The following is a 25,390-nucleotide window of genomic DNA, read 5'->3' as shown; positions in this document are numbered from 1 at the left end:
TTGTAGCGTTGTATTTTTTTTTAAATTTGTACACTTACCTGTCTTCAGCCTCACTTCCAGGTCTTCTTCCTTGCGGGGAGAGGGCGTGTCGCTCCTTTTCCCCGACGGGGAGCTCTGCGCAATGTCTCCTGGGAGTGAGTGTTGATCCTCCCAGGAGACGATTGACGTGCGGGTAAAGCGCGTCATCGCCTTCAAAAATATCCGACAGGGACTCGGCTCTTTACAGTGCTATACGGCGCCTGCCGTGTAGAGCTGACTGCGCAGGCGCCGTAAAGTGCCGAGTCCCCCTCGGATATTTTCGGAAGGCGATGACACGCTTTACCCGCACGTCAATCATCTATGCCTCGTCTTAGGAACACCTACTCCCCGGGGGAGCGAGAACCCGGAAGCCTGGTGAAAACAACCATAAGACCGTAAGTACAGCGGTACAAAAAAAAAATCCAGCATACTGTAGATGTCAGCAGTATGCTGGATGTAACGGTCTATTGGTGTTTTAGGGTGAACCCCCGCTTTAAGATGTGCACATTTTTTGGTAATGCTCTGAGCTGCTGAATGAGCGTTTGGCCCCCGATGCCCAAGACTGAATGAGACGGACGGCACAAATACTGTATATGAAAGACTAACCCGGGACTGCCATGGTAATAGGCAAACCAGGCTTCCAAAATACAAAATCTTCACTGGTGGCAAGAACAAGTGTATCTGTCTTCCCTCCACAGTATATGCTGGCCCTTATCCCCATATGGTGGTGGCATGTCTCACCTAGGATGAAGCTCAGAAAGGTGTAGTAGCAGAGCAGCAACATCACGCACAACAGGGAACGCAGGTTATAGGATGCGGCACCTTCGTGTAGCTGGCTCAGGCCGTATTCCTGAGGAATAAAATCACAAACTAGCATCATGAAAACTTCTTACCAAATGCTCTAATGTATGTGAATACCATTTGTGGTGATCAATCCACAAATATGTCACATGGGGCTGAAATGGCCAAAAAATTCACACATTACCTCCCTTTTGGAACTGGCACTGGTCTACCAGGCCTTTAGACACAGTTTGGTGGCAGCTATATTTACAAACTTCCCCTTCCCCCGCTTTTATCCTTTCCCCAATTATCATTTGTGTACCCCCTCCTTTTTTTCCAAGCTTTAGGAGTATCTCCAGGTAGACATGGTTTCACCAGCCAACAAGACATTTTTCCTCTTGTCCCGTTTTTTTCCCCTTCACCTTGATATTAAATGACTTCTACCTTGTTTTATTGACCCAACTCTTGGCGAGTTAAAGCGGGGTTTCCATTACGTTTTTCAATTTTTTAAAATATGACCTTTCATCTTGCGTTCTCTCTATATAGTATCACTTACTATGTGTAAAAGGCCCGCCGTTCCGCCGAGTTATATGAAATGAATACTTTATATTTCTTTCTCCTGAGCGTTCCCATTTTGCTTGTGGGCAATGTGAAGCCCACAAGCAGTTGCTTCCTGGAATAGTGGGGATGACGCGTCCGAACGAAAGACACATCCCGCCCCAATCTCGCACATGCGCAATACTGCTGCAGCGCCGCAGTCAACGACTTGGGTTGCCATTGCAACGAGCGTCGACTGCGGAAGTGTACGTTGTTGTGATGGCAACCAATCAACAACAAGCCGGGACCGTACAGGATTGCCATTTCATGAATTGTTTTATTTGTGTATTGTTAAATTTTAATAAAAAAATAATTTATTTAATAAAGTTTAATCGTAATCGCGTCACTTCCTGCCTAGTAAGAACGTGATTCTTGTACAGGGGAGGCACAGGGGAGGTGCACGGCATCATGACTCATCATTTCTCAGGAGCATTAGCGCTGCTAGGAGCCGAGGTAGCGGACGTCAGGATTCTCGGTGGATAGGAAGGCAGATTTCATGGGACCGCATAGCAACAGGCATTTCAAGGTGGGTAAAAAAATTTTTTTTTCTTTTTTAGGTCTAATCTACACTTTAAAGCAAAATTGTATTTTTGATGGAACCTCCACTTTAAACACTTTATATATATATATATATATATATATATATATATATATATATATATATATATATAAAAACTGTGATACTTTTTAACTGTTAATAATCTGTATGTTACATGGTTTGTAATGGAAGTGTAAATCAAAACCCAATAAAAGCAACTTAACCATAAATCGAATTCAGTCCAGATCTCAATCCAATCTCGAATTTTTGGCTGGACTTGATCAAGGCTGTTCACTTACAATCTCCATCTATATCCATCTAAAAATCAGTATCTGCAAACACAATGAAGTTGAACAACCAACCTTGTCTCCTGAGAAGCCAGCAAATTCCAGTATCTTCAGTATCCGGGGAGGAAAGAGAGACAAAGTCTGCAGAACAGAGATTATGTTTACAGGGGGAATACAAACCAACACCACAATGTATGCTTAGAAAGTCAATGGTTGTTACAGGACTAGGTATCAGGCAGTGTGAAATTGGGCATAACCGGCGAAGAAATAAAAATGCCTTCTCTGGCAATATTACAGAAAAATCATTTAAAAAGCAGCTTCTTAACCACTTGCCAACCGCCTAACGAACATCTACGTCGGCAGAATGGCTCGGCTGGGCAAAGCAACGTACCTCTACATTACTTTAAAAATCCCGCCTTGCGGACACACACATAATGTTTGGGGGTTTTAAGTGATTTTCTAGCAGAAAATACAGGATTTTTAATTGTCAGCAACAAGTGTCAGAAAAGATTTACCTATGCCGATGAATTAAAAAGTGCCAAAAATCGGCCGATATATCGGTCGACCTCTAATAAATATATATATATATATATATATATATATATATATATATATATATATATATATATATATATAGATAGATAGATAGATAGATAGATAGATAGATAGATAGATAGATAGATAGATAGATAGAAGATTATACAGACTATAAAACGCACAGCATTTTTGCTTTGCTCTATTCACAGTCAATTTATTACACAGATCAAGAAGGCAAAAAGTATTGCTGCGGGAGACTTTTAGTTGCCAAATAAAATATTAAAAAAAAAAACAAGTAGGGGCTAACCATTCAAAATGTATCAATGTGACAATACTTTTGAGTTACAAAAACACTATAAAAAAGGGTAGCTATATTCAGACCAAAAAAGTAACAAAGAGAAATTCATAGTTAGGATTCACAGCGGGGAAAATGATTATTTAATCCCCTGCAGATTTTGTAAATTTGCCCATTTTCAAGAAATGAAGGGTCTATAATTTTGATCATAGGTGTATTGTAAAATGATAAAGACAGAATATCAACCACAAAATAAAATAAGTATTTGATCCCCAGGCAAAACATGACTTAGTACTTGGTAAAGAAACCATTGTTGGCAATCACAGAGGTCAGACGTTTCTTGTAGTTGGTTACCAGGGGCCAGATTCACATACATTTGCGGTGGCGTAACGTATGTCATTTACGTTACACCGCCGCAAGTTTTACGGGCAAGTGCTTGATTCACAAAGCACTTGCCTGTAAACTTGCGGCGGCGTAGCGTAAATCCGTCCTGCGCCAGCCCGCCTAATTCAAATGGGGCGTGTGTCATTTAAATTAGGCGCGTTCCCGCGCCGAACATACTGCGCATGCTCCGTTTTGAAATTTCCCGCCGTGCTTTGCGTGAAATGACGTCGCCCCGACGTAATTTTTTGAATGGCGACATGCGTTACGTCCTTTCGTATTCCCGGACTTACGCAAAAAAAAACAAATTTGAAATTCGACGCGGGAAGGACGGCCATACTTTAACATGGCTAGTCTAAATATAAGCCATGAAATAGCAGCCGTAACTTTGCGACGGGAAAAGCCGACTAGCGACGACGTAAGAGAATTCGACGAACGCGCGTACCTTCCTGGATCGCCGTAAACAGCTAATTAGCATACCCGACGCGGAAAATGACGCAAACTCCACCCAGCGGCCGGCGAAGTATTACACCTACGATCCGAAGGCGTACGCCTGTCGGATCGATGCCAAAAGCCGTCGTATCTTGGTTTGAGGATTCAAACTAAAGATACGACGCTGCAAATTTGAAAATACGCCGGCGTATCAGTAGAAACGCCGGCGTATTTCTTCTGTGAATCTGGCCCCAGGTTTGTACATATCTCAAGGGGGATTTTGGTCCACTCTTCTTTACAGATCGTCTCTAAATCCTTAGGGTTTTTTGGCTGTCACTTGGCAAATTGAAGTTTCAGCTCCCTCCATAAATTTTCTATAGGATTAAGGTCTAGAGCATGGGTCTTCAAACTACGGCCCTCCAGTTGTTCAGGAACTACAATTCCCATCATGCCTAGTCATGTCTGTGAATGTCAGTGTGTTACAATGCCTCATGGGATGTGTAGTTCTACAACAGCTGGAGGGCCGTAGTTTGAGGATCCCTGGTCTAGAGACTCCATGGGGCAGATTCACATAGAATTTCCCAGGCGCAGCGTATCAGAGATACGCTACGCCGCCGTACCTTATCTGGCTCTAAGTCGAATCCAGGAAGATTTTGCGCCGTAAGTTACGGCGGCGTAGTGCATCTCTCGGCGTGTATTTCAAATTGGGCGGATAGGGGGCGTGATTCATTTAAATGAAGCGCGTCCCCGCGCCAATTAAACTGTGCATGCTCCGTATCGAAATTTCCCGCCGTGCTTTGCGCGAAATGACGTTGCAACAACGTCATTTTTAGAACTTCAACGTGACTTACGTCCATCCCTGTTCACGGACGACTTACGCAGGAAAAAAAATTCAAATTTCGACGCGGGAACGACGGCCATACTTTAACATGGCAAGTCTATCTATACGCCGCAAAATAGCAGCTTTAACTATACGCCGGAAAAAGCCGTCTAGAGACGACGTAAGAGAATGCGACGACCGCGCGTACGTTCGTGGATCGTCGGAAATAGCTCATTTGCATACCCGACGCTGAAAATTACGCAAACTCCACCCAGCGGGCACTGAAGTATTGCATCTAAGATCCGAAGGCGTACGAAGCCGTACGCCTGTCGGATCTTACCCAAATGCCGTTGTATCTTGGTTTGAGGATTCAAACTAAAGATACGACGTGGGAAATTTGAAAGTACACCGGCGTATCAGTAGATACGCCGGCGTACTCGCTCTGTGGATCTGCCCCCATGACTTTAACGTGCTGCTTCTTAAACCACTCCTTTGTTGCCTTGGTGGTATGTTTTGGGTCATTGTCATTAGGGATGAGCTCCAGCGTGTTCGCATCGTACGCGTGCAGAGCCCGCCAGGAAATCTGCACGGCGCTGCGCTAACCACAGCCAGGGAGACATTTCCCCGATGCTCGACTGCAGAGATTGGGAAATGTCTCATTGGCTGTGATTAGCGCAGCACCGTGCAGACTTCCTGGCGGGCTCTGCACGTGTACGATGCGAACACGCTGGAGCTCATCCCCAATTGTCATGCTGAAAGACCCATCCATGACCCATCTTCAGTGTTCTGGCTGAGGGAAGAAGGTTCTCATCCAAGGTTTTGCAATACATGGCCCGTCCATTGGCCCATCAATGCGGCAAAGTCGGCCTGTATCTTTATCAGAGAAACTGCCCCAAAGCATAATATTTCCATGCTTGACTCTTGCAATGGTGTTCTTATGGTCAGTCAGCATTTTTCTTCCTCCAAACACGGCGGCAAGTTGCGTTAAAGCGTTTCTTAACCCAAAGAAAAAAAAAAACAGATCCTGTTCCCTTAAAGAATGTTATACAGCACAGTGTTTGTGCTGCCATTTGGATTCCTGCAACACCTAAATATACCTGTCTAAACCTGCCTGGCTATACCTCCCCTTTGTAAACTGACCAGGGTGTATTATGGCTGAGCCCTGACAGCGTGGTCAGTTTACCTGCCTCCGTCATCCGCAGCCTGCTATCTGTCTCCTCTCTGCTCCTGTGTCCTCCTCCCCCACCCCTCCCTGCCTGTCTGCTCGTGTCAGCCCCCCCCCTTCTGGTTTCTAATGCTTTTATTTTAAGTCTAAAATTCTCCTATCACCTCTGTAATATTCCAATAAGTGCCTGTGTTATATAATAAATATGCTTATCTGTACCGATAACACAGCAGCTCCCAGCGATCATGTGACTCCTCTGCTTGCTCTCTCTCTCCTCCCCGGCTGACGTCAGCGGCAGTGCTCAGCCACGCCCGCTGGAACAGCCAGGCAGAGGAGAGGAAAGAGGAGGCACCTGAGCGCAGAGAGCGGATGTGTTAGCGCTACAGGTAACACATTATAGAACACAGACACAGGGGAAATTACTGTAATATTACAGAGGGAATGGGAGCTTTTTAAAGAGGAGTTCCACCTAAAAGTGGAACTTCCTCTTAACCCACTCCTCGCCCACTTACATGCCACATTTGGCATGTAATTTTTTTGGGGGGGAGTGGGGGCTTCAGGAGAAGGGGACTTCCTGTCCCACTTCCTCCTTCCGCCGAGGGGCTGGAAAGGCGATTAGCTTAATCGCCTTTTCACAGCCCCTCCCTGTAGGCGAGCGCCTGTCCAATCGGATGGCGCCGCGCTGCTCGCGCATGCGCAGTGGGTGCCCGGCCGTGAAGCCGAAAGCGGTCACTGCCGGGTGCCCACACTAAGAATGAAGACGAGGAGGCGAGGAGCGGAGCCCCGGCCGGCGCGTCGCTGGAGCCGTGGAGCAGGTAAGTGTCAGTTTATTAAAAGCCAGCAGCTACATTTCTTGTAGCTGCTGACTTTTAATAAACGTAAAAAAAAAGTGGAAAACCCCTTTAAGTGGATTAACAACTCAATGCCAAGGAGCTCAATTTTGGTCTCGTCTGACCACAGCACTTTTGCCCAATCTTTCTCTGAATCATTTAGATGTTCATTGGCAAACTTCAGACAGGTCTGTACATGTGCCTTCTTAAGGGAGGGGGACCTAGCGGGCGCTGTAGGATTTCAATCCATGGCGGTGTATTGTGTTATCAATGGTTTGCTTGGTGACTGTGGTTCCAACTGTCTTGAGATCATTCACATGCTGCTCCCGTGTAGTTCTGGGCTGATCACTCATTTTTTTCATGATCATCCTTACCCCATGAGGCGAAATCTTGCATGGAGCTCCAGACCTAGGGTAATTTTGTATTTCTTCCGTTTACAAATAATCTCTCCGTTAGATTTTGAATTTATTACTATTTTATGTGATAAAAGTTTCTGGAATCACTATTTAAACATGTTAATTTTGAAGGTTGTTAAGAAAAGAGGAAGGTCATTTGCTGTAGGTTACATCCATTTTTGAAGTTCTACGTCAAGACAATGGGTGGAGTTATGTTACTTAATATACACAAGTGGGTGCTACTTTTATGACAGTAGCATCATCACCTACCTTGGAGCGATGCTAAAAGTAAAAATGCTTAGCTTGGCTTTAAGAACAGTATAAGAATCCATGTGGTTTGACTAGCTAGTTAGGAAAGTTGGGGGTCACCCGACCCTGCAGGAAGCCTTCACTATGGAAGGTCGGGGGAAGTTGTACCATCATACCACATTCCTCCTTCTGAAACAACCATCTTACCATGTGTTACCAGCTGTCATTATGTAAGCATTGTCTTTTGCTTGACTATCTTGAAGAATAAACTCATACTTTTGAAGGTAGCCTAAGTCTTGAGTTTTGGGAAAGAAACGCCTAGGAAGAAGACACTATTGACATGATACTTTATCAGGTGCCCTTCTACATTTTACACTCTCCAACAGTTGTCTCCTCACCAAGCTTCTTGCTGATGGTTTTAGAGCCCATTTCAGCCTTGTGCAGATCTACAATCTTGTCCCTGATGTCCTTTGACAGTTTTTTGGTCTTGTCCACTATGGTGAGGTTTGAATGGAAGAAATATTCTGTGGACAGGTGTCTTTTATGCACATAACGAGTTGTCGTTAGGAGGACCTTCTTAAATTGACAGGACTAATCTGTGTACCACATGAACACATACTGTAGCTAGTCTGCGGGAGCCAGAATTATTTCTGGTTGATAGGCAAATACTTATTTTACTCACTGAACTGCAACTCAATTTATAACATTTGTATCATTTCTGTTTTTCTGGATTGTTGGTTGATATTCTGTCTCTATCCTTTAAAAAAAAAAAAAACTGTGATAAATATTAAAGACCCCTCATTTCTTTGTAAGTGGGCAAACTTACAAAATCTGTAGGGGGTCAAATAATTATTTTCCCCACTGTACATACACTTTATGCTGTGGGTTTTAATCCTTGCCCGTGTTCCAGTTTAAGCTGGTGCCACGACTGCTGCCCCAGGTTTCCTGTTTCAGGGTGGCTCCTTTCTCTTGCAGCATCCTATGGAGCCACCCTTGCATGCAGGGACTAGAGTTAGACTAGAGAAAAACACCCCCCTGTAAAGTCACCTGGTCACTATAGAAGAAGTTTTAAAGCAAGTCATACCTTTAGCAGAGGACAGGACACACTCCTCTTTCCTGCTGAGCACATCACCAAATGTTGCTCCGATCCCAAGAAATCTTCTGCTGAAGTACTGGGTCCCCCCGCAGCTATCATTGGTTACTCCTGCTGATCTGTGCTTCCTGTAATGGGTGAATTGTGAAGGGAGGAACCAATGAAAGCCACGGGTGATGCTCCCTAGAGTATCAGTTTACATCACATCGGAGCGGCAGCAGGAAAGGCAAGTATGTCCATTCTTCTATTATATGTAAGATATTAAAACGTTATCTATAGCCACAAGGTCACCTTAAAGTGTATGTAAAGCCCAAAAGTTTTGTTTTAGATACAGTAGGAAAGCATTAGAACCCATGTCAAGTTATTTTTTGCTGCCCGTGTCCCATTGGTCTTCATTTTTTAATCGCAGTGTCAATCACCAAGACAAAGACACACAAAGAGCAATAACTACAAAAATTATTTTTATATACACATATCACTAAAGTATATTATTCTTACTAGACATCTACGGCTTGATAAAAAAAAATGCCCATATAATTGAGGATTTACCTTAAAACATCCTACGTCCATAAGCAGCATAGAAAGAAAGAGACTTAAGATCAGATGCAGGACTAAAGACCGTAGTAGTAAAAAAAAAAAACTTGAATGTGGCATAAAACCTACACTCAACCCAATGTATGTGGTTTTGGGTGGAGGGGGTATGGGCACCAAATGTAACCAGGCCTCCTCTTTATTCAGATCCTGTGTGATACCTCTGATCAGCAACATTTATGGGGGCATATGAAGAGGCACTCTATGCATGCATATACAGGGAGGAGCCCTTAAGAATTTAAAGTATTTGACTATGGGACTAATAGAAATATTTTAAACATAAACTCACCAGGTTAAATGCTCCAATACCTAAAGATACACCACCTTGTAGGTGTGCATGGGACTGTCCCTTCTGGAAGGCATCTGACTGCATAATTGTGTTTAGATCTCTGAAAGCAGACAGGAATATGGTTTACACTGGGCCTACTGGCCTTTCTTACTAAAACAGAAATAGGTAAAATACTGGAGATACACATATATAGACAAACATGCTTCAATTTGACAGATTCACCAACTCACGAGCAGAAAAGGAAAAAGAAATGGCTCAGCTCTATAAAATTTTCAGTTCAAAATTTCTGGAGTCCTAGGTTAAAGTAGTGTAATAGACATGTAAAAAAAAAAAATAGACATGTGCAATTCGTTTAGTTCCAAATTTGTTTAACTAATTTCAACAAATTTGTTCATTTGGAAAAATCCGAACAAAAACTTTGTTTAACTAATTTTTCCAAATATACGCAAGTTCAAATATTCGGAATATCAGAAAAGACAGAAATTCGAAAATAACGAAATTTCTAAAAAAAATTCAAAATCTGAAATAACTTAACTATTACCAACTATTAAATTATAGATATTGGAATTTCCTTTTTAAATTTGGCTGTAAGTTAACGTATTGAATACGAATTTATCTGAAATTATTATCCAAAATAACGAATGCCGTATCTAAAACTAATGGAACTTAACGAATTAATAATAAATAACAATAATAAAAACGTATTATAATTATTTAGTTCCATTCCATTTGTTTAGATGCCGCATTCATAACTTTGGATAATTCATAACTTAGGATAAATTCGTATTCGTTACGTTCACTAACAGCCAAATTTGAAAGACGATTCCAATACCTATAATTTAATAGTTCTTAGTTAGCAATTATTTAGAATTTCCTGATTTTCGTTCTTTCAAAAAAAATATTTTTCATATTTCCGGAATTTCCAATTTCCAGATATTCCAATTTCCGGATATTCCAATTTCCGGATATTCCAATTTCCGGATATTCCAATTTCCGGATATTCCAATTTCCGGATTTACGTATTTTCAAAATTACGAATTTCGATCATAGCGAATGATCCAAAAAAAAAAAAAGAAAAGAAGAACACGAATGAAACTCAAACGAAAACAAATATTTTGGCAGTGCACATGTCTAAAGTGTAATGTTCATGTGTATTTGGCGAATGCATAGCTGTGTGTGCACTGTGTAGTAGCCATTTTTGTCATGTCTCAGCTCATCTCAGTCATGTTGTCATGTGAAGGGCATACTACAGTGACCTTGCCTGGAAACCCTAATAAAGCTGTCACCCTCTCCAAGCTGAGCAATCCAGAAAACTAACAGATACCGGTCGTAAATAGCTTAATCCACATAAGTGCAGACAGTTTAGCGGTTATAACTCTGAAACTTCAGGATGTTTCATAACTCCTGAAATAATAACAGCATGGCTATAAAATTGACATATTTACTTTCCTCTGAGAATTTGTAACATTTAAAGTCCAGACACCCTGTATGTCAGACCATATAAGAAACCACTGGCATCCCTTATCCCTCCCTCCTAGGTAAAATAGACATCGAAAACCTGACAAATTTATATTTGTGTTAAAGCAAATTTCACCCTGGACTATAATATAGAAGTTAGTCTGTAAATAGTAGATCTTAAGAGATATGAGTATTTAGCGGGTGTCTCACTCTATAACCCATGACCTCGCCAAGCTGGCCGGAACAATGTACACAGGCTTTCCAGCTGGAGTTAGGGAGAGCAGAATGCCAGCAGCTGCATGGGGTATTTTTCAGCCCCTCCTTCTCGCTGGTCACTAACTGAGTTTTATGTAACGTGAGCTGACACACACAGAGCTCTGCATTCAGTAGCCTTTCTTGTGCCCCTATTGGCAGGCAGAAGAAAGCCAATTAAAGACACAGTTGCAGCAACCAATCAGAGAGACTGTACTGAGCTGCAGGAAACAGCTGCAATGGATTCTGGGACATGCAGTTCCCTCACAAAACGGTTTTATAGCTTGGTATACAGGAAGGAACTACATAGCCCATGATGCTCTGCTGACAGGAAAGTAAAAGACTCAATTTTGTGTCCTAATGTAGGGTTGCAGTTTGAGACCCCTGTCCAACCATTATAGACTGCCTGCAGAAAACTACAGGAGGGGAGGCAGGGGCGGACTGACAACTCATGGGGCCCCCGGGCAATAGAAGATTATGGGGCCCCCGGGCTTACCGATGGCCACCAAGCCAGGAGGCATTACAGAGGCGGGGCAGCTAAAATCTCAGGATTTTCACATTAAAAGCATGTCGGTTTTGGACATATCAGGGACAGATGTAAAAAAAACACAGATTTTTACATACTGTCCCTGGTTTTAATGAGCCTGGCAACCCTGATGGGGCCCCCTAGTGGCATGGGGCCCTCGGGCAGTGCCCGAGTGCCTCAATGGTCAGTCCGCCCCTGAGGGGAGGGGAGACCAGTCACTCTGCACAAGGAGACAGAGCAGCAGTAACCAGTTTTTACTACAGGAAGCTCCTACACAGAGGGAAATAGGATTTACTGCACAGATCTGGAAGAAATACACAAAGCACACCAAGATTCCAGTAAGAATATACAGTGGAACCTCGGTGTAAGAGTAACTTGGTTTGAGAGCGTTTTGATTTGCGAACAACTTTTTTTTTTTAAAACTTCTGACTCGGTTTGCGAGTGTGACTTGTAAGATGAGCAGAATTCAAGCTAAATAGGCCTGCAGTACCTTGTTTGGCCTGAGGTACGGGGGGCGCAGGACCCGAGCAGAGCCAAAAATAGGCCTGCAGTACCTCATTTGGCCTGAGGTACGGGGTCGCAGGAGCTGAACATTGGCCTGCAGTACCTCATTTGGCCTGAGGTACAGGGGTGCAGTAGCCTAGCCAAAGTGTCCTCAGGTCTTTTCGGACATTGTCGGCGCCCTCTGGCACACCCCACCTCTGGCCGCATTCGGTATTGCATCCCATTGAAATCTGTGCGGAACAAATTATTTTCTTTTCCATTGACTTCAATGGGAAAACTCGCTTTGATATGCGAGTACTTTGGATTACGAGCATACTCCTGAAACGGATTATGCTCGTAATCCGAGGTTCAACTGTACAGGTGAAACTCGAAAAATTAGAATATTGTGCAAAAGTTAATTTAATTCACTAATGCAACTTAAAAAAGGGGAAACTAATATATGAGAGAGACTCATTACATGCAAAGCAAGATATTTCAAGCCGTAATTTGTCATAATTGTGATGATTATGGCTTACAGCTCCTGAAAACCCCGAATCCACAATCTCAGAAAATTAGAATATTACATACAATCAATAAAACAAGGATTGTACATAGCACAATATCGGACCTCTGAAAAGTAGAAGCATGCATATGTACTCAGTACTTGGCATGGAAGCGATCGGCCTGTGGCACTGCTGAGGTGTTATGGAAGACCAGGATGCTTCAATAGCGGCCTTTAGCTCTTCTGCATTGTTTGGTTTCAAGTCTCATCTTTCTCTTGGCAATGCCCCAAAGATTCTCTATGGGGTTCAGGTCAGCCGAGTTTGCTGACCAATCAAGCACAGTAATCCCACGGTCATTGAACCAGGTTTTGGTGCCTTTGGCAGTGTTGCAAAGTCCTGCTGGAAAATGAAGTCAGCATCACCATAGAGCTTGTCTGCGGAAGGAAGCATGAAGTGCTCCAAAATCTCCTGGTAGACGGCTGAGGTGACCCCCGGACTTAATGAAGTACAGTGGACCAACACCAGCAGATGACATGGCTCCCCAAATCAACACAGACTGTGGAAACTTCACACTGGACTTTAAGCATCTTGCATCTAGCATTCTTCCTCCATACTCCGGCTCCTTGGTTTCCAAATTAGATGCAAAATTTGCTCTCATCAGAAAAGAGGACTTTGGACCACTGAGAACGGACCAGGTGTGATTTTCTTTAGCCCAGGTAAGATGCGTCTGACGTTGTTTGTTGTTCAGGAAGCTTGACAAGAGGAATACGACATTTGAAGCACATGTCCAGGATCCGTCTGTGTGTGGGTGGCTCTTGATGCACCGACTCCAACCTCAGTCCACTCCTTGTGAAAGTCCCCAACACTTTTGAATGGCCTTTTCCTGACAATTCTCTCCAGACTGCGGTCATCCCTGCTGCTTGTGCACCTTTTTCTTCCACACTTTTCCCTTCCACATCACTTTCTATTATGTGCTTTGATACAGCACTTTGGGAACATCCAACTTCTTTTGCAATTACCTTTTGAGGCTTTCCCTCCTTATGGAGGGTGTCAATGATGGTTTTCTGCACAACTGTCAGGTCAGCAGTCTTTCCCATGATTGTGATTCCTACTGAACCAGACAGAGACCATTTAAAGGCTCAGGAACCCTTTGCAGGTGTTCTGGCTTAATTAGCAGATTAGATGGGACACTATGGCCCAGATTCACAGCAGAGATACGACGGAGTATCTCAGATACGCCGTCATATCTTTCAGAGTATCTATGCGACTGATTCATAGAATCAGTTACGCATAGATAGCCCTTAGATCCGACAGGTGTAATTGTTTTACACTGTCGGATCTTAGGATGCAATACCGCGGCCGCCGCTGGGGGGAGTTCGCGTCGTAAACCAGAGTCGGGTATGCAAATTAGGAGTTACGCCGATCCACAACGGTTTTTCGCGTTCGCTACGTCGCTGCTAGTCTAGTTTCCCGTCGCAAAGTTAGTCGTCGTTTTTGGTGCCTTAACTTTACACAGCACACGTATGTGCTGTATAAAGTATGGCCGTCGTTCCTGCGTCGAAATTTAAAAAGGTTTCCTTCTTGCGCAAGACGTCCGGGAATACGGAAGTATGCTACGCACGTCGCCGTTCGAAAAAATGACGTCACTTTGCGCAAAGCACGGTGGGAAATTCAAAAGGGAGCATGCGCAGTAGGTCCGGCGTGGGAGCGCGCCTAATTTACATGGCACGCGCCCCTTTGAATTACGCGGGCTTACACCGGAGGCCGCCGGCGTAGGTTTTCATTGCAAATGCTTTGTGAATCAGGCACTTACAATGAAAACTTGCGGCGGTGAAACATATCTACGATACGTTACGCCGCCGCACTTCTACGAGAATCTGGCCCCCATGAGCCTAGAATATTTCACAATATTCAAATTTTCGGAGATTGTGGATTTGGGGTTTTTCATGAGCTGTAAGACATAATCATCACAATTCTGACAAATCACGGCTTGAACTATCTTGCTTTTGCATGTAATGAGTCCATCTCATATATTAGTGACAAAATCAAAAAAGAGCCTCCGCGCTACTGTAGACTCCTAAACAGTAATAACCCAAAACAGATACGGTGCTGCAAAACCTAATAGTGTTTACAATACACAAATGAAAAATCATACATATAGGGGTTCTGCGCGAACCAACACAGTGATAAAAAGGTAAATAATCTAGATATATAAATATATAAATATAGTGAATGTGAACAAAGAAAGTGGGATAGTGAGTGCTCACACTTTCCAAAATCAATTATGTGTAAGTGTAACCTCGAAAAGAATAAAATAATGAAATATATTAATTATATTAATTAAGTGGTTAAGATAATTTGAGCAAACAGTCCAAAAAAGTGAAGTGATCAAAAAATATAAAAATAGAAAAATATAAAAATAGAACATATGGAATATAAAAAATGAGGTGAAAAAAGTGAAAAAAAGTGAATACAGAGTGTCCCAATAATGGTGTGCCAAGCTGTCAAATGGTGGTCGCAGTGTAGCTGGATATCCACTAAACGGGTTGTTGACAGATGTATAGTTCACTCCCTCACCAGGCTCCCAGAACTCTTACCTCAAACCATAAATAAATGTGCATCCAATAGATATTGAATCACCATAGAGATCTTCTCTCTTGTTAGTATCAGCTGGAACGTCTCCTTGGCCACTTCCTAATACAGCTCCAGTACAGGGAAAAGAAAGGAACACAAGGGCTCCAATAGTGTAATATTGTAAGACTCAGGGGGAATTTATTAAGGAAAAAACCTGTGCTTACATCAAAACATAAAAACGAGTGCAGTGAATAAACATACAAGCGGCGTCTTCAGCGCCGGCTTACGTCACTCCAGGTCAAGAGCGTACACCTGGAGTGACGTAAGCCGGCGCTGAAGACGCCGCTTGTATGTTTATTCACTGCACTCGTTTTTATGTTTTGATGTAAGCACAGGTTTTTTCCTTAATAAATTCCCCCTGAGTCTTACAATATTACACTATTGGAGCCCTTGTGTTCCTTTCTTTTCCCTGTACTGGAGCTGTATTAGGAAGTGGCCAAGGAGACGTTCCAGCTGATACTAACAAGAGAGAAGATCTCTATGGTGATTCAATATCTATTGGATGCACATTTATTTATGGTTTGAGGTAAGAGTTCTGGGAGCCTGGTGAGGGAGTGAACTATACATCTGTCAACAACCCGTTTAGTGGATATCCAGCTACACTGCGACCACCATTTGACAGCTTGGCACACCATTATTGGGACACTCTGTATTCACTTTTTTTCACTTTTTTCACCTCATTTTTTATATTCCATATGTTCTATTTTTATATTTTTCTATTTTTATATTTTTTGATCACTTCACTTTTTTGGACTGTTTGCTCAAATTATCTTAACCACTTAATTAATATAATTAATATATTTCATTATTTTATTCTTTTCGAGGTTACACTTACACATAATTGATTTTGGAAAGTGTGAGCACTCACTATCCCACTTTCTTTGTTCACATTCACTATATTTATATATTTATATATCTAGATTATTTACCTTTTTATCACTGTGTTGGTTCGCGCAGAACCCCTATATGTATCATCTCATATATTAGTTTCACCTTTTAAGTTGCATTAGTGAAATAAATGAACTTTTGCACGATATTCCAATTTTTCGAGTTTCACCTGTACATGGTCTTGTACTTGGAAAATAAGTTCACCATAAATGTTAAAACTCCTTGTTCGAGTTAGATTACTTTTTGGGGGAGGTGGGCACAGTCCATGTATGGCTCTATGGATGCAGAGGACACAGCCATACATGTGTGACCTGAATGAATAAATTATACCTGCACATTCCCAAACATTCTAGGCTCCCCCAATCTTCACAATATTTCAGTTAAAACAATCATTGCCGTTTTGTGAGCCCTAAAGCTGGCAATACACTGGTAGAATATGACAAATTTTTTCATTTTTAGGAACGTTCATTTGGTCCTCCAGTCATTAGTGGGATCAAATTGAGGTTTGAATTTTCTCATTAAAGTTTTTATGTCACAATGTAGAGTATAAGATTTCCTATCATCTGTGCCCAGTTTTGCCACACAGAGTTAATCCCGCTCTGAGCAATCCCCTTTTATTTTTCAGTGAAATACAACAGACTTCCAGATAAAAACCAAAGTCCTTGCTTCTGAAAAAAAGTGCACAATTCACATTCCCTCCCCTGTGTTTTGATTAAATGTTTTCAAAATATGGGGTGAGTCACAGTTCAGTGCCATGAGAAAATGCAAAAGCCATCAGAATAGAGCTGGAGGGAAGAGGGGAGGGGGATGTGAATTGTGCACTTTACAGAAGCTGTGCATGTCTGCAAGCAGTGCACGAGATATGTAAATAACCTGTCACTCAAGCAAGGACTTTGGTTTTTATCTGGAAGTCTGTTTTATTTCCCTGAACAATAAAAATAGGATTGCTCAGAGGTGGATTAACTCTGTGTGGCAATACTGGGCACAGATGATAGGAAATCTTATTCTCTACATTGTGACATCCACTTTAATGCAGTCGAAAAAAAAGAAGTGTGAACAATATTTCCCAAATGAACAAAATTCGAACACTGAATGTGGTTTTCTTTTAGGAAAATCCATTCACACCAAAACTGAATGGTTTTTGAAGTTCTTGAAATGACATTCGTCATCGAATGTACTGATGAGATCGTACAAATGTTCATTAGAAAATCTACTAGTGTATAGCCAGCTTTACTAATTATCAAGCCTTTCTAGCATAACCTATAAGTGTTTTTTAGAGGAAGGTTGGGAAAATGCCGATCTTTTTCCCGTAAACCATCACAGGTCTCACCGATATATCAGGTAGCTGTTCCGCACCTTCATCCCTCCTTTTATGAAGTTGATCATGTTCTCATCCTGTATGTAAAGACAAAAACAGAAAGGACAGGACATTCCGGTGTGGTCACAATACATGACTAGGCAACAAAGAGAAAAAAATATATATCAGAATTGTATTTGTGACCTGAGGACTTTCTGGATCCCTTCATCTGCTAGTAAAAGTGAAAAGTACCAGCCCAGGCTGTATAAAGTTTTAGATGGCTCGTGACGCTTGCATTCATGACTTTATAGTTAAAAGGAAACTATAATCTATTTATAGTGGATATGTTGTGACCGGCTTAAAGAGGAATTCCAGGTATGACCATTTTTACATAGTTACAGTGCCTTGAAAAAGTATTCATACCCCTTGAAATGTTCCACATTTTGTAATGTTACAACCAAAAACGTAAAAATGTATTTTATTGGGATTTTATGTGATAGACCAACACAAAGTGGCACATAATTGTGAAGTGGAAGGGAAATGATAAAGGGTTTTCAATTTGTTTTACAAATAAATATGTGAAAAATGTGGCGTGCATTTGTATAGCGCCCCCCCCCCCCCCCCCCCCCCGGAGTCAATACTTTGTAGAATCTCCTTTGCTGCAAATACAGCTACAAGTCTTTTTTGGGGATGTCTCTACCAGCTTTGTACATCTAGAGAGGGACATTTTTGCCCATTCTTCTTTGCAAAATATCTCAAGCTCTGTCAGATTGGATGGAGAGCGTCTGAACAGTAATTTTCAAGTCTTGCCGCAGATTCTCAATGGGATTTAGGTCTGGAATTTGACTGGGCTATTCTAAACACATGAATATGCTTTGATCAAAACCAGGTGTCTCCAAATCTATGGCCCTCCAGTTGTTCAAGAACTACAATTCTCATCATGCCTAGTCATGTCTATGAATGTCAGTGTTTTACAATGCCTTTAGAGATGTGTAGTTCCGCCACAGCTGGAAGGCAGCAATTAGTAGCTCTGGCTGTAGGTTTGTTCTGCTGGAAGGTGAACTTCTGCCCCAGTCTCAATTCATTTGCAGACTAACAGGTTTTCTTCTAAAATTGCCCTGTATTTGGCTTCACCCATCTTCCCATCAACTCCGACCAGCTTCCCTGTCCCTGCCGAAGAAAGGCATCTCCACATGATGCTGCCACCACCATGTTTCACGGTGGGGATGGTGTGCTCAGAGTGATGTGCAGTGTTTCTTTTCCACCACATATAGGGCCAGATCCACAAAAGAATTACGCCGGCGTATCTATTGATACGCTGCGTAATTTTAAAATTCCCGCGTCGTATCTTGTTTTGTATCTACAAAACAAGATACGACGGCATCTCGGGTCGATCCGACAGGCGTACGTCTTAGTACGCCGTCGGATCTTAGGTGCATTTTTTCCGCCGGCCGCTAGGTGGCGTTTCCGTTGAATTCCGCGTTGAGTATGCAAATTAGCTAGTTACGGCGATCCACGAACGTACGTCCGGCGCATTTTTCTACGTAGTTTGTGTTCGGCTTTTTCCAGCGTATAGTTAAACCTGCTATATGGTGGCGTACTCAATGTTAAGTATGGCCGTCGTTCCCACGTCCAATTTTGAATTTTTTATGTTGTTTGCGTAAGTCGTTCACGAATAGGTATTTGCGTAGAATGACGTCACCGTCGTAAGCATTGGCTGGTTCCGGTTTAATTTCGAGCATGCGCACTGGGATACCCCCACGGACAGCGCATGCGCAGTTAAAAAAAAAAACGTTGTTTACGTCGGGTCACGACATATTTACATAAAACACGCCACCCTCAGAGATTTGAATGCCGCGCCATTACGCCGCCAAAGATACACTACGCCGCCGTAACTTACGGCGCAAATTCTTTGAGGATTCGAAAAAATAAAAAGTTATGGCGGCGTAGTGTATCTTAGATACGCTACGCCCGGCGGATTAATGCGCCGTTGTAAGTGGATCTACCCCATAGCGTTTTGCTTTTAAGCCAAAAAGTAAAATTTTGACCAGAGAACCTTCTTCCACATGTTTGCTGTGTCCCCCACATGGCTTCTCGCAAACTGCAAACAGGACTTTTTATGGCTCTCTTTTAACAATGGCCTTCTTTTTGCCACTCCTCCATAAAGGCCAGATTTGTGGAGTGCATGACAAATGCCCCGTACACACGATCGGAATTTCCATCGGGATAAACTCTGATGGATTTTTCTGGCGCAATTCCATTCAAGCTGTCTTGCATACACACTGTCACACCAAAATTCCGACCATCCAAAACGCGGTGACGTACAACACTACGATGAGCCGAGAAAAATAAAGTTCAATGCTTCCGAACATGCGTGTTTTCTCTGTCGGAGTTCCATACAGATGAATGGAATTTCCGATTTTTTTTAATCTGAAAAAAAAGAGAACATGTTCTCTTTCTAAGTCCGTCGGAATTTCCGATGGAAAAACTCAGATGGGGCACACACATGGTCGGAATATCCGACGAAAAAATTTCGTCTCACTTTTTCCATCGGAAATTCTGATCGGGTGTACGGGGCATAATAGTTGTCCTGTGGACAGATTCTCCCACCTGAGCTGTGGATCTATGCAGCTCCTCCAGAGTTACCATGGGACTCTTAGCTTCTTATGATTAATGCTCTCCTTGTCCAGCCTGCCAGTTTAGGTAGATGGCCATGTCCTTCCATTTTTGGATGATGGATTGAACAGTGCTCCGTTAGATGTTCATTGGTTGGGATATTTTTTTATAACCTAACCCCGATTTAAACGTCTCCACAATTTTATTTCTGACCTGTCTGGTGTGTTCCTTGGCCTTCAGGATGCCGTTTTTGTTCACCAAGGTTCTCTAACAAACTGCTGAGGGCTTCAGAGAACAGCTGTATTTATACTGAGAGATTAAATTACACACAGGTGGACTCTACTCTATTTTGAATCCCAAAAATGGCAATACCTGCATGGAGTTTGCATGTTCTCTCTGTGTGGGTTTCCTTCCACATTCCAAAGACATGCCGGTAGGTTAATTGGCTCCTGTCAAAATTGACCCTAGCATGTATGAATGCGAGTTAGGGACCTTCGATTGTAAGCTCCTTGAGTTTAGGGACTGATGTGAATGCACAATATACAGTTGTATGTAGAATTTATGATTTCTTGGCCATTTTTCAGAGAATATGAATAGCACAAAAACTTTTCTTTCACTCGTGGTTAGTGTTTGGCTGAAGCCATTTATTATTAATCAACTGTGTTTACTCTTTAAATCATAACCACAACAGAAACTACCCAAATGACCCCTTATGAAAAGTTTACATACCCCAGTTCTTAATACTATGTATTGCCGCCTTTAACATCAATGGCAGCTTGAAGTATTTTGTTTTAAGGCTCTAGCTTCTCAGATGGTAAAGCTGCCCATTCCTCTTGGCAAAGGCCTCCAGTTCCTGTAAATTCTTGGGCTGTCTCGCATGAACGGCACTTTTGAGATCTCCCCAGAGTGACTCAATGATATTGAGGTCAGGACACTGAGATGGCCACTCCAGAACCTTCACTTTATTCTGCTGTAGCCAATGACAGGTGGACTTGGCCTTGTGTTTTGGATCATTGTGATGTTGGAATGTCCAAGTACGTCCCATGGGCAGCTTCCTGGCTGATGAATGCAAATGTTCCTCCAGTACATTTTGATAACATACTGCATTCATCTTGCCATCAATTTTGACCAAATTTCCTGTGCCTTTGTAGCTCACACATGCCCAAAACATCAGCGACCCACCTCCGTGTTTCACAGTAGGAATGGTGTACCTTTCATCATAGGCCTTATTGACTCCTCTCCAAATGTAGGGTTTATGGTTGTGGCCAAAAAGCTACATTTTGGTCTCATCACTCCAAATGACTTTGTGCCAGAAGGTTTGAGGCTTGTCTCTGTGCTGTTTGGTGTATTGTAAGCGGGATACTTTGTGGCATTTGCGTAGTATTGGCCTTCCTCTGGCAACTCGACCTTGAAACAGCCACACCACATGTTTTCACCTGAAGTTATTTGTGGGGTTTTCTTTGCATCCCGAACAATTTTCCTGCCAGCTGTGGCTGGAATTTTAGTTGGTCTACCTGACCATGGTTTGGTTTCAACAGAACCCCTAATTTTCCACTTCTTTATTAGCATTCTTAATTCCTTGGATATCTTTTTATATCCCTTTCCTTTTTTATACAGTTCAACTACCTTTTCCCACAGATCCTTTGACAATTCTTTTACTTTCCCCATGACTCAGAATCCAGAAACATCAGTGCAGAACTGGATGAAAGATGCACGGGTCTGTCAGGAGTCCAGCAACTCATTGAGCTTTTATACACACACACACACACACACACACACACACACTAATTACAAGCAAACAGATTACAGGTGAGGAGGGTTACCTTTAATATCTATTCAAACCCCTTTGTGTGCATGTTATCAGGTCAAAATCACCAGGGTATGTAAACTATTGATGAGGGTAATTTGGGTCGTTTCTGTTGAGATTATGATTTAAAAAGAGTAAACACAGTTGAATGTTAATAAATGGCTTCTGCCAAACACTAACCATGAGTGAAAGAAAAGTTTTCGTGTTATTCATATTCTCTGAAAAATGAAATCGTAAATTCTGCTAGGGTAAACTTATGAGCACAACTGTATATGTAAAGCACTGTGTAAATTGTCAGCGCTATATAAATACCGGTAATAAATACAGATTGCTGAAATCCCTTTACTGCACCCACTCTCCTGTCGCAGCTCTCCTAACATAAATATAGCAGTTGTAACAACTCTGTGTAAAAGCTGGCTTAACCTTCATGTACATAAAGTCTGCCCAGACACTATGACATCATCCCCACTTTACTGTTTGGAGGGAGTTAATTGTATTCCCATTGGCTAAAAGCAAAGACATTAGAAGAAAATAACTCATAATATGCGCTTACAGGAATTACTGTACACTTCACTCATTAAAAGATAAACTATGCTTGACTCTATAAAGAAGAAAAACACCACAAACCTGCAGGAAAATCAGAGCAGCTCTCTGTAATAAACACTCGGCATAGCAAACCTCTGCATGCATTTCAACTGCAACATCAAAAAGACAACATTGTAAAAAAAACAGAAACATAATTGCATGGCAGGCAAACATTATTCTGAAGCTGAACTACAAGTGTCAGCATACCGACCCGAAAAAATCACAGCAAAACACAAGTGTAAATTCGTCCTTGTGGCTCAGAGACAAAATTTGGTCCCTGAGCTTCTTTGGTGAGACAAACCTACATGGGCTGCCCTATGCACAACACGCATTTTCCTGTGCAAATTGTGCAAACAAAACTGCGTGCGAGAACGCAAGTTCCCACTATGCGTTGTGTGAACGGGATTTATATGGAAACTTTTTTTTTTTTTCTCATTTTGGATTAGAACACCTGTCAGGTTACACAGAGAGACTTACCCTGTGTGTACTGTTTAACATTAGAAATGAGAGTGAGCCCTGGTTCACACTGGGTACGATTTGGAACGATTTGAGATGCGATTTGACATGTCAAATCGCATCTCAAATCGTCGGCAATGGCACGCGATTTACATTAAATTGCGGCCGAAATCGCGGCAAAATCGCAGCCGTAAAATCGCGCATTTTACCGCGATTTTGAATTCGCAGCAGTGTGAACCTAGGCTCAATGTGAAAGAAAAATCACAAATTTTGGGTTGTCATCAGAACAGGAAGAGAGGGGAAATTTTCTAATGGGGACACTAGTTCTGGTGACAGCCAGAGATTCCCTCTCACTTCCCATTTGCCTATGGGATAAAAAGTGAAGGGAAAACTCCACAATATAATAATAATAATAACGGGGTTATAATCCTCCCTTTTTTTCTCAGTTTAAGCCGATACGTATTCTTCTACCTATTTTTGGTAAAAAAAAAAAAAAAAACGCAATAAGCGTTTATCGATTGGTTTGCGCAAAATTTATAGCGTTTACAAAATAGGGGATAGTTTTATTGCATTTTTATGAATTTTTTTTTTTTTTTACTACTAATGGCGGCGATCAGCGATTTTTTTCGTGACTGCGACATTATGGCGGACACTTCGGACAATTTTGACACATTTTTGGGACCATTGTCATTTTCACAGCAAAAAAATGCATTTAAATTGCATTCTTTATTGTGAAAATTACAGTTGCAGTTTGGGAGTTAACCACAGGGGGCACTGTAGGATTTAGTGTTCACCTAGTGTGTGTTTACAACTGTAGGGGGGTGTGGCTGTAGGACTGACGTCATCGATCGAGTCTCCCTATAAAAGGGATCACTCGATCGATGCAGCCGCCACAGTGAAGCACGGGGAAGCTGTGTTTACATACGGCTCTCCCCGTTCTTCAGCTCCAGGGAGCGATCGCGAGGGGGCGGCTAGAAACGAATAGCCGCGCCGTCGTCCCGGATCGCTCCCCGCGGGTTACCGACCGCCGCATGTACCAGGGGGGGTCCCGATCGGACCCCCGACCCGCGGAAAGGCGGGGACGTACATGTACGCCAATATGCCTGTACGTGCCATTCTGTGGACGTACATGTACATGCGGCGGGCGTTAACCGGTTAATGTAATAATGTCACTGGCTCTCAAAAAGTGGCATTTGGGGGTCAGATGTCGTAGTCCAGTAAAAAAATTATAAAAAAAAAAAAAAAAAAAAAAACAGATCGCCGCCATCACTAGTAAACACAACAAAAATAAAACAAAAGTCCCTAAATCTATCCCATAGTTTGTAGACGTGATAACGTTTGCGTAAACCAATCATCATATGCCTATTGCGATTTTGTTTACCAAAAGTATGTAGAAGAATATATATCGGCCTAAACCGATGAATACATTTGTTTTTTTTATATATTTTTTTTGCATATGTATTATAACAGAAAGTAATTAAAAATATACAGTATATATACACACACACACACACACACACACAGTATAATATATTAATATATATATATATATATTATATATATATATATATATATATATATATATACATATACACACACACACACATTATATATATATATATATATATATATATATATATATATTACACACACACACACACACAAAAAAGTGACAATTTAGAAAAATGAATAAATAAATATATAAATACACACACACATTATATATATGTGTGTGTGTGTGTGTGTGTGTGTGTGTGTGTGTGTGTGTGTATATATTTATTAATTTTTCTAAATTGTCACACTTTTATTGTTATAGCGCAAAAAATAAAAACCGCAGAGATAATCATAGACCACCAAAAGAAAGCTCTATTTGTGAGGAAAAAATATCAATTTTGTTTGGGTACAACGTTGCACGACCGCGCAATTGTCAAAGTGATGCAGTGCCGTATCGCAAAAAATGGCCTAGTCAATAAGGGGATAAAACCTTTTTGGAGCTGAAGTGGTTAAAAAAAAAATTGGATAGGATAAGGCAAGTAAAAAAGCTTTTTAATTGCATCATGGGCAAAAAAAAAAAAAATGCATTTAACCCTTGCAGTACAGGGGGTACTTAAAGTTCAGCTTACAGCCACAGCACACATCTCACCTTCTGTATAGGATTCCGCTCCAGATTTATTAATAAGTGATGTTTTCTTTCTGAACCTGAGAATAGGACAAAGAAATCGTATTCATATACCAACATACAGGAAAATAACAGCTGAATACAGCAATCTCACTTTACCTGCGACTTACTAATCAGTGCAATGATTAGGCCCAATGTTACAGGCAATCTAGGATATAGTGACCAGAGCTTTTTTCCCTCAGAAAATAGGTGCAGGAACTCAACCACGACCCCGTTCAGATTTCACAAACAGTAGAAGGGTCTTAAAGGGGCATTAAATACCAGGATTGCATTCCATACATAGTGCAGAGTTCAGGGGGTTACATACAGAGTGCAGAACTGTCACTTGTAAACACAGAAACCAGACTTCTGTGTTTACAAGTGATTGTGGTGAGCAGGCACCAAAGGGTCTGAGCCAGAGGTGGTGGAA

The 25,390-nt window shown here is 41.9% G+C and overlaps 1 protein-coding gene across 1 annotated transcript in view; it reads right to left on the bottom strand.

Moving 5' to 3' along the window:
• Positions 1 to 25,390, bottom strand: part of LOC120933334 (tetratricopeptide repeat protein 39A-like) — an 83,892-nt gene that overhangs the window by 20,542 nt on the left and 37,960 nt on the right. The window contains exons 4-9 of the mRNA XM_040346492.1: positions 24,946 to 25,001; positions 22,389 to 22,456; positions 17,372 to 17,436; positions 9,298 to 9,397; positions 2,296 to 2,361; positions 760 to 868 (exon numbers count right to left, since the gene is read on the bottom strand). Coding sequence (XP_040202426.1) covers positions 760 to 868; positions 2,296 to 2,361; positions 9,298 to 9,397; positions 17,372 to 17,436; positions 22,389 to 22,456; positions 24,946 to 25,001 — 464 coding nt within the window. The remainder of the gene's footprint in view (positions 1 to 759; positions 869 to 2,295; positions 2,362 to 9,297; positions 9,398 to 17,371; positions 17,437 to 22,388; positions 22,457 to 24,945; positions 25,002 to 25,390) is intronic.

Source organism: Rana temporaria, chromosome 3, assembly GCF_905171775.1.
Source record: "Rana temporaria chromosome 3, aRanTem1.1, whole genome shotgun sequence".
Lineage (NCBI taxonomy): Eukaryota > Metazoa > Chordata > Amphibia > Anura > Ranidae > Rana > Rana temporaria.
The sequence above is the reverse complement of the archived record's forward strand: the minus strand, read 5'-3'. Positions and strand labels throughout refer to the sequence as shown.